The 9,938-nt window shown below is 49.5% G+C and overlaps 1 protein-coding gene across 1 annotated transcript; it reads left to right on the forward strand.

Moving 5' to 3' along the window:
- Positions 1–3,471: 3,471 nt before the first annotated feature.
- Positions 3,472–5,863, forward strand: NEU2 (neuraminidase 2; the record flags this gene model as incomplete). The annotated part of the gene is given in 7 exon segments (XM_079924834.1): positions 3,472–3,672; positions 4,927–5,239; positions 5,242–5,292; positions 5,295–5,593; positions 5,597–5,656; positions 5,660–5,674; positions 5,678–5,863. Coding segments are annotated over 7 exon segments (1,125 nt in total).
- Between the last annotated feature and the right edge of the window lie 4,075 nt (positions 5,864–9,938).

The following is a 9,938-nucleotide window of genomic DNA, read 5'->3' on the forward strand; positions in this document are numbered from 1 at the left end:
CCGAGCTGATCTCCCTGCGCTACGCGGCTGCTTCCCACTAGCTCTCTGCCTTACGTTTGGTAGTGAGAGGGTGGCATGTACTTATATATACTACGAACGGCAGTTTCTTGAAGTTCAACCCGACCCTGTCTTCTCTCCGACTGTTTTATGCTGGCGGGTGAGACCAGGTTGTGCTGAGGGCTCTCCCCTCCCCCAGGACTCGGGTCCCAGCTCAACCTCCTCCCTGGAGATGGAGGGGCCAGCATGGCAACCCTTATAGCTCCCTTCTTGCCAGGTGGAGAGATACAACCCAGGGAGGTGGGTTTTTACCCAAAGATACACACCTGGTAGGAGTGAACCTAGGACCAGAATTCGAAGTTTTTGACTCCTAATTCAGTTCTCTTTCCACTAAGCCAGTCTGAGGCCGCTGCCAGTTTGGAGCCAGAGCTGGGTCCAGTGGGCCAACTACTTACATGTGGTGTCAAAGCATCACTGGAAGTGTAATGAGGTTCAGGAAGATGACATTTTCCAGAACGCCTCCCGGAGACAGTATTGCACGGGGTTAGAAGTGCTTTTTAGCTCCAGCTTGGACACTGAAGCGTTGGGTGAACTCAGTTCTCTCATCTGTACAATGGGATAATAATAGTGTCTACATCACGGGGGTGTCGTGGGGATTAAATGAATAAGTATTTGTAATTTGTATTGTAAATAATACAGTTTGTAAATACAATTTACAAAACATTTTAAAAAGTATTGTAGGGTATTTAAAGAGTGTCCAGCACTTTGTAAGAGCCACTTAAGTGTTTGCTGTTATTATTATGAAGACATTTGGGGATTGGTGCTGCTAATGGGTGTGCGACTTTGGGCCAGCGCTGAGTTCCTGAGGATAGAGAACCGTCCTTAAGCGGACACTGAGGGCCCCTTTTCCTTCCCCAGCCCCCGTCCTGTGCCGGCGTTGGCTCTAAATACACACATGACAAATACTTACTAGCAGCCCATAGGGCTGGGGTTAGCGTGTGTCCACAGCTTTCCTCCTCAATGCCAACATCTCTTCCCCAGGGGCATCGTTGTCAGCCTCACAGGTTTTACAGAGCAGGGCATTTGTGGGCATTTGTGAGGTCAAGTAAGGCCATCCTTGTCAGGTGCTCGGACAGGTCCCAGCCCTAGTGACCGCTATTTGATTTGGGGCAATAATAGTAACCCCACCCATCCCCATTAGAACACAGACTCCACAAGGCCAGGGATCTATGTTTATTCACAAAGCATCCCAAGTTCCTAGAACAATGCAATGCACAAGGTAAGAACATGATAAATTTTTGCAATATGAATGAATAAATTTCTCCCCATCCTAAAAGAGATTAGAGTCTAAAAGAGAAATCCAGAAAACAGTCACAGACTCTGTGGAAATCAAGGTAGCCTATTTTAAACAGGGACATTCTCAAGTCCTCCCTAATTTGCCCTCCCAACCCTATTAATTTTACTGCTTCCCGTCTCTAGGAGCTGAGCTCCTCTTTCAGTGGTCACTGTCTCTGCTCCACCCAGGCTTTTATTTTATCTCACTTGGAAAATTGCAACAGACTCACCTTCTGACCCCTTGTACCCTGAAGCCAAAAGAAAGACTTCCTCAAAAGCTGATCAAGTGAGATCACCACTCCCTTGCCTAAAGGAGTTTGAAATCTTCCCATTACCTCCAGGCTAAAGTCCAGCTCCAATGGCCAATAAGCCCATGCAAAGATGCCCAACATCATTAGTCATCATTGCACCAAATGCCAATCAAAACCGCAGTCAGATACCACTTCATGCCCACTGGCATGGCTATTATCAAAAAAGACACAATAACCAGTGTTGATGAGGTTGTGGGGGGATTAGAACCTTAATACATTGCTCGTAGGAATGTAAAACGGTGCAGCTGATGTGGTAGCGCCTCAAAAAGTTAAAAAAAAAAGTTAAATATCAAATTACCATATGACCCAGCATTTCTACTCCTAGGTAAATACCCAAGAGCTTAAACAAACCCTTGATGAATTTTCTAGAGGACACTGTTGAACGGCACCTTTCTCCCTGATTTTTATTTCTACTTTTAATATATCTTTCATAACAAAATGTCAACTTAGCTACTGCTATGTCTTCCAAGCCCTGTTTTCTTGGACTGCCCTTTGCCGGTCTAGATTTTATCATGAAGACTTAGTTCTTCCACCCGTGTTCAGGCAATCACATATTTTTACATTGTCCAAACAATAATATTCATAATGGATTGAGTAAAATACTGATAGATTACATTTCTTTCTCAAAAATGTTAAATTAAGTTTTAAACAGATAATATACGTACATGGTAGGGAAAAGGCAAGCAGTTGGAAAGGGTGTACAGAGGAGAAGCTGTGTGACTCTTAGAGCTCACCTTGCTTTCTACTTTCCCTCCCCAAGCTCGCGTTGGAGGTGGGGCTCCCCAGGAAGCAGGCTCTGACGCAGGTGGTTTGTAGGGTCAGTGCTGTGCAAAGGAAGGGAGGGCTGTGGGAGGGGCAGATGGAGAAGCTGGGCCGCGGGCCCCAGGGAAGCCTCAGCTGAGCCCACAGGGAACTCTGGAGCTGGGACCCTTCAGAGCATCTGAGTTAGGACAAGGGGACCGGGTCTTTACATTCTGGGCAGGTCAGTCTTCAGATACAGTGCTTTCTGGGGTATGACCAGGAGGAGGAAGTTCTTTTCAGCCCCCTGAAGGGGACCCAGGTGGCCCAGCACGGAGTCCACTGTCATGCACGGTCACCAAGTTACCTCCAGCCCTTGCCACCCTTTTTGGCCAAATGTTTGTTTTTCATTTTTATTTCCTTGTAGCTCTGGAGGATCCTCTGCGTCTGAGTGAGCCCTGTCACCCAGGGCCTCCCTGTTCCATTCCCATCGCCCTGTCCCTGCCTCAGGGGTGGAGTCCACATGTGGGACACAGCTGGGCCTTAGCCTCAGGCAGCCTGGGAGGAGAACCTTAAGAATCAAGGTTTCCCCCCACTACCCTTTTATTTTTTTTTTCTAAGACAAATTTCTAGCGCTCTGGAGTTATAAAAAGCTCCCATGTGTCATTTTCTGACAGTTGGACAGCTGCAGAACGTCACTCGGCAAGCCCTCCCACCCCACCCGGGGCTCGGTGTTTGGTTGATGGGTTTGCCAAAAACAGTTGCAGGTTATCACAAATCTGTTATAAGGAGGTTTGTCAACTTGTAAGAAAAATACAACACAAAACACTCTTTTCCAGATACCCGCTCCTAACGTCTCAGGGACAGAGGTGTTGTCAAACTCCGTGGGAGGCACGTGAGGGTCGGTAAACAGGGGCTTGGAGTGCAATAAAGAGGTATGAACCCTGTGTGGGAGGAGGACAGGCCACCCAGCATCAGTCAGCTTACCTGTGAGGTGAGCTCCACCTGCCCCGGAGGGCGGCTCTGGCCCCATCTCAGTACGTGACTGCAGGGGACTCATCTCCTCTTCCCGCGCCCTCCTTCAAGCCCCATGGCGTCCTGCCCCATCCTGCAGAGGGAGAGAGTGTTCCAGTTGGGAGCCCATGCCTACAGGATCCCCGCTCTGCTCTACCTGCCTCAGCAGAAGACCCTGCTGGCCTTTGCAGAAGAGCGGACACGCAAGAAGGATGAGCACGCGAAGCTAATTGTCCTGCGCAAGGGAAGCTACAACACGTCCACCCACCAGGTCCGGGTAAGGCAGGAAGTGGCTGTGATTGCTCTGCTGGGAATACGGAGACCAGCTCATCCTTAGATGGCTGAGGTCTGGGGGACAGAGGGACCCAGGGAACCATCAAGGATGGGACAGAGAAGGCATCCCCAAGTGATCGCCCGGATCTCACATGGGTTCACCCTGAACAAGTCCGGTTCGCCTGGCTGCATCTGTTTTATTACAAATCAGTCAGGGAAACTGATTTTTGAAAGGTTTCCCTACATCCTTGAGAACCTGAGGGAGGACTAGTTCAGCATCACATAACTGGGAGGGAGTTGATCCTTTGAGTAAAATTAACCTGGGGTGGGTTGTTGGGGTGATGGCTTGCGTCCTGAAGTTCCAGCATGTAGATCGAGTAATTCTGATGAACACCCAAGGCTGGCTTTTCACATATGAAGGGTTTAATATCATTATTATCTTTACTTTGTGGTCATTATGTCCTTGTAGTTGTTTAGAGCATGGGTTTGAAGCAGATGGACCTGGGTTCAAAGTCCTGGTTCTACCGCTTACCAGAAGTACGGCCTTGGGCAGCTCATCTACCTTATCTAAGCCTCTCGCTCTATAGATGTAAGATGGAGATCGTAATACCTGTCCCCCAGGAGCTAGAGGTTAGGGTTAGATGAGACTATGGACATTAGACTCTTGGCACGGTGTCTGTCCTGAGAAACACTCACTGGGGGATAGCTATTAACGAATAGGGATAGACAGCAGAGCTGCAGCATCTATGACAGACGCCCGGGGACTATGGAAGCTCACTGTGAGTCCTAGCATCATGGTGCTGCCCCCTCCTAGGCTACATTAATAGAGGTTGGTGTATAGAAGGTGGGAGGCGATTGTCCTATTCTATCACACACAGGCAGAATATTGTAGTTATTACCAGGGCTTTACTTTTCAAGAATGGGAAGCTGGACTGAGCTGGTAAGTTGAAGGAGCTGGGATGGAGCTGCGAACGGCTGGTGCCAGAATCCTCTTTGTACTTGAGATCTAGTACATCATAGGCGCCCTGGATGTATGTTGGTGGGATTGGGTAGGGTTGGGCTGTCTCGGAGGAAGTGAAGCGGAGCCCTGGGTCCCGCTCTGGGAGGTGTTGTGAGGGTGAATGAGCGCTGGACCAAGGGCTCTCCTCCATGACCCTTGATCCTAACCCCATGAGACACACCGCCCCCCAGAGTGCAGCCTCTGTCACTGTCACTGGCCATTTCCAAGCTGTGCTTCTCCTTCTCTCCTCACTTGCAGTGGCATGCACAGGAGGAGGTGGCCCAAGCCCAGATGGAGGGCCATCGCTCCATGAACCCAAGCCCCCTGTACGACGAGAAGACAGGGACCGTTTTCCTCTTCTTCATTGCCGTCCTTGGGCAGGTGTCTGAGCACCACCAGCTCCACACCAGGGTCAACGTGACACGGCTGTGCCAGGTCACCAGCACCGACCACAGGAGGTCCTGGAGCCTCGTCAGGGACATCACGGACTCTGTCATTGGCCCGGCCCACAAGGACGGGGCCACTTTCGCGGTGGGCCCGGGACACCGTCTGCAGCTGCACAACCCTACGCAGAGCTGGTGCTGCCAGCCTACGCTTACTGCACCCGTCCCTCCCTGCAGGCGCCTACCCCTCCGCCTTCTGCCTGGTCAGCCACAACCACGGGAACACGTGGGCGAGAGGGAAACTCGTGGCCCGGGACACCCTGGAGTGCCAGGCGGCCCAAGTTGGGGATGCAAAATGGAGGGCTGTGTACCTGAACGCGAGAAGCCCCCTCCGAGCCAGGGTCCAGGTCCAGAGCGCCAACGACGGGCTCGATTTCGGGGAGACCCAGCCAGTGCAGAGGCTCGTGGAGACTCCCCACGGCTGCCAAGGGAGCATCATTGGCTTCCCCAGCCCCCATGCGGGATCAGAATCCCCAGACCAGTGACCGCTCTACACGCACCCGACTGACCCACGGGGGAGAGCCAACCTGGGCGTGTACCTCAATTGACAGCCCCCTGCACCCTAGGCCTGGTCGGAGCCCCCACTGCAGACCCCGGGCAGCTGCGCTTACTCAGACCTCCAGAGAATGGGCGCCGGCCCCAATGGGTCACCCCAGTTTGGGTGTCTGTACAAATCAGATGATTACGAGGAGATCGTCTTCGTCATGTTCACCCTGAAACAGGCCTTCCCAGCTGAATTTTTGCTGCAGTGAGCCCGCTGTGTACTGCCCGAGAGGGCTCTCTCCACTGAGAGGCTGGCCGTTTCCTTCCTCCCAGTGCCCTCTGGACCTGGGAGGCTGCCTCTCTGTTCCCTTTGTCGAAGGTGTGCAAGTGCGAGTCTGTCTCTGGGCTCCTTTCCGCCTGCGCTGTCTCAGCCTTCCCAGAGGATTCTATTTGCAGCCCAGAAACTGAAGGAACCTGGCCTCCTGGAGCCCCTTGGTTCAGTCTGCCTGCTCCCCCCAGCCAGGTTTTCTGCAGGTTTGATAAGTTAACTAGTCCAGCCCGTTTTCTCTTAGCAAATGCTCATCAGGTTCCTGGGCAAAGGCTGGGACAAAGCTGTAAATTAGCAAAGATGTGTACGTATGTTTGTGTGTGGGTGCAGATGTTTGTGTGCGTATGTTTGTGTGTGTGCGTATGTTTGTGTGTGCGTATGTTTGTGTGCGTGTGCGTATGTGTGTGTGCGTACGTTTGTGTGTATGTGTTTGTAAGTGTGCGTATGTTTGTGTGTGTGTGCGTTTGTGTGTATATGTTTGTAAGTGTGTGTATGTTTGTGTGCGTGTGCATATGTTTGTGTGTATATGTTTGTAAGTGTGCGTACGTTTGTGTGTGTGCGTATGTTTGTGTGTGTGCGTACGTTTGTGTGCGTGTGCGTATGTTTGTGTGCGTGTGCGTATGTTTGTGTGCCTGTGTGTCTGTCTGTCCATGTCTCTGTGCGTGTCCTCAATCCTTTAGAGCAGGTAGCATGGGCAACAGCACTGCAGGGGGGTAAGGCAGAGTCTAGGAAAAGTAAGCTGGCTTAGGTTGTTGTGTTAGTTTCCCAGGGCTGCTGTAACAAAGTACCACCCATTTAGTGGCCTAAAACAACAGAAATTTACTCTCTCACAGTTCTGGAGGCTAGAAGTCCAAAATCAAGGTGTTCAAAGGACTGTGCTCCCTCCCAAGGCTCTAGGGGAGAGTGCTTCCCGGCCTCTTCCAGATTCTGGTGGCCCCAGGCCTCCCCTGGCTCGTGGCTGCACCACTTTCATGTCTGCCTCCGTCTTCTCACGGCTTTCTCTTCCTCCCTCCCTGCTTCCTCCTCTGTATCTTTTAAGGACACTTGTCATTGGATTTAGTGCCCACCTGGATAATCCAGGGTGATCTAGGATAATCCTTCACTTAATTACATCAGCAAAGACTCTTTTCCAAATTATGTCACATTCACAGGCTCTGGGGTTAGGACATGGATATATCTTTGGGGGCCGCCACTCTACCCACTACAGTCATCGTAAGTTATTCTTCTATAGGTGATGTGGCTAAAGGTAGGAACAAAATTCCAGTGAATCAGGTAATTCAGAAGAATGGAGAGGGAGGGAGGGGGTGGGCTGTTGGATGTGTGCTTGTGGCGCAGAGCTGCTCTGGGGCACCCAGTCACCATGTGGAGGCTAAGAGGGGAGGGGGTTCTGGGTTGTATAGTCCTTGCCGTGGAGAAAGAGCGGGAGAAGGCTACTTCCAGGTTGTCCTGAGGTGACAACCTGAGACAGGGCCCCTCCTGTGTGGAGGAGGCTGACTCTTGTCTGACCTGCGGGGTCTTCAGGGGCCTTTGTTGCTTGTCCTTGTGGTAGAGTGGACTTGCTCTCCGCCCCCATCAGAGCTCTTTTACTGATGAGAGCAGTCTAACGGTTTGATGACGGGGGATCAATGACAGCGGCTGTGGGTTCTTACGGCTGAGCCGTGTCTCCGTGAGGCCAGGCAGTGGTTAGCTGGATTGTTCGCAGTGTGGGGAGCTGGAGATGTGGCTTTAGTTCTGGGTGTGGCTCCCGCACTGGCCTCCTAGTGCTGCTTCATTGTGTAGGATTTGAAGAAATCCAGCTGTAAGGATGAGGAATTAGGGCCTGGTCATTGCTGGGATGGAAAGTTAGGCCCCTCTGTTTGGGGGATGCCCTCCTGGTGGCTTCCAAACCCTACAAAGGGAGCTGTTAAGTGGGGGGCTGAGGCCAAATCAGGAGAGTGAGGAGAGGGCTTGCAAACCAGGGGCAGGGCACCCTCAAGGGCACTACAGTGTAGTATCCCAACTGGGACACTTTTGAGAGTGAAAGGATGATGCTATTAATAGTTATAGCAAGACAATGGGCATTAACCAGGACTGTACCAGGCACACCAGAGGTTTAAGAGGGAAAGACCCACTAAAAATTGTGCCAGGGTTGACCTCTGTTGATTATCCTGGAAGAGCCAATCATCTGTTAAGGTCTTGAGATGAAGCAGGAATCAGATAAGGCATCTGTCTACTGCCAAGCAAAGCAACACTCTCTTAAACTCTCTCCTTTCACAGAGGTCAGTGGGTCTCAAATCCAACTGCTTATTAGAATTCCCTGGGGAGGGACTTCCCTGGTGGTCCGGTGGGAAAGAATCCTCCTTCCAATGCAGGGGACGCTTGTTCCATCCCTGGTCAGGGAACGAAGATCCCACATGCTGGGGGGCAACTAAGCCTGCGCGCCAGAACTATTGAGCTCGTGCGCCTCAACAAGAGAGCCCGCATGCCGCAACTACTGAGCCCATGCACTCAGGGACCCACGTGCCACAACTAGAGAGAGAAAAACCTGCAGGCCACAACTAGAGAGAAGCCCACGTGCCTCAGTGAAAGATCCCGTGTACCACAACTAAGACCCGACACACACAAAAAAAACAGAAAAAAGGAAAATAAATAAAATATTTTTTAAAAAGAACAGAAATCAGTGATGTTGAAATTTTTTAAAAAAATTCCCTGGGGAGCTCTTAAATTATGCTGGTGCCCAAACATAGGTATTTTTTCAAAAGCTCCTCAAGTTATTCCAATGAACATAAAGATCAAGAAGCATTGGCACACGCGGAGCAGCTAAGCCTGTGCACCACAACTACTGAGCCTGCACTCTAGAGCCTGTAGGCCACAACTACTGAGCTTGCGTGCCTCAACTACTGAAGCCCACATGCCTAGAGTCCGTGCTCCACACCAAGAGAAGCCACTGCAATGAGAAGCCCATGCACCACAATGAAGAGTAGCCCCCACTCATCACAACTATAGAAAACACACATGCAGCAACGAAGACCCAATGTGGCCCAAAATAAATAAATAAAATAAATAAATTTATTTTTTAAAAAAAGCACTGGCACAAATAATCTCTAAAGTTCCTTTTAGTTCTAAATGTACATGAATGCCAAAGTCTTCTGATTTGAATGAAAAAACAAAAAAAGCAACAGTTAATTAGGTTAAAGCTGAGCTGACCTACTCATCAGAAGACACTATCAAGAGAGTGAAAAGAAAAGCCATAAATGGGATGAAGATATTTAGAATACATATATCTGACAAAGGACTTGTATCCAGAATATATAAAGAGCTCCTACAAATCAATAAGAAAAAGACAAGCCAGTAAAAATGGGCAAAAGGCTTAAACAGTCACTTCACAAAAGAGGATGTCCTCAAGGCAGCCAAACACATGTTCATCAGTGAAATGCAAATTAAAACCTTGAGATACTTATCACTAGAATGACTAAAATTAAAAGGATTGACAACAGCAAGTATTGGCAAGGATGTGAAGCAACCAGAACACTCATACATTTCTGGAGGAAGTGTAACTGGTACAACCACTTTGGAGAACTGTGTGGTAATACCTACTAAAACTGAATGTGAAATACTCCAGGACCCAGCAATTTCACTCTGAAGTATACTTCCAAGAGAAACGAATACATACAGCTGTGAAAGACACGTATACAAATGTTTTATAGCAGCTCCATTCATGAAAGTGTCAAACTGAAAACAACCCAAATGTCAGTAAAAAGTAGAATGGAGAGCTAAATTGGGGAATATTACACAACAATAAAGGAATGAACTGCTACACACAATAGCATAGATGATTTTCAGCCATTATGTTGAGTGAAAGAAGACAGACTTTAAAGAGTACACACTTTATGATTTTATTTATGTGAAATTCAAGAACAGGCAAAACCAATCTATGCCGTATAAATCAGGAGCGGCCAGCTCTATGGAGGAGAACTGTTCACTAAGAAGGGGCCAGGAGACTTCTGGGTGCTGGGGACATTCTCTTGTTTGATCTG

The sequence above is a fragment of the Stenella coeruleoalba genome (genome assembly GCF_951394435.1).
Source record: "Stenella coeruleoalba genome assembly, chromosome: 6".
Classification (NCBI taxonomy): domain Eukaryota; kingdom Metazoa; phylum Chordata; class Mammalia; order Artiodactyla; family Delphinidae; genus Stenella; species Stenella coeruleoalba.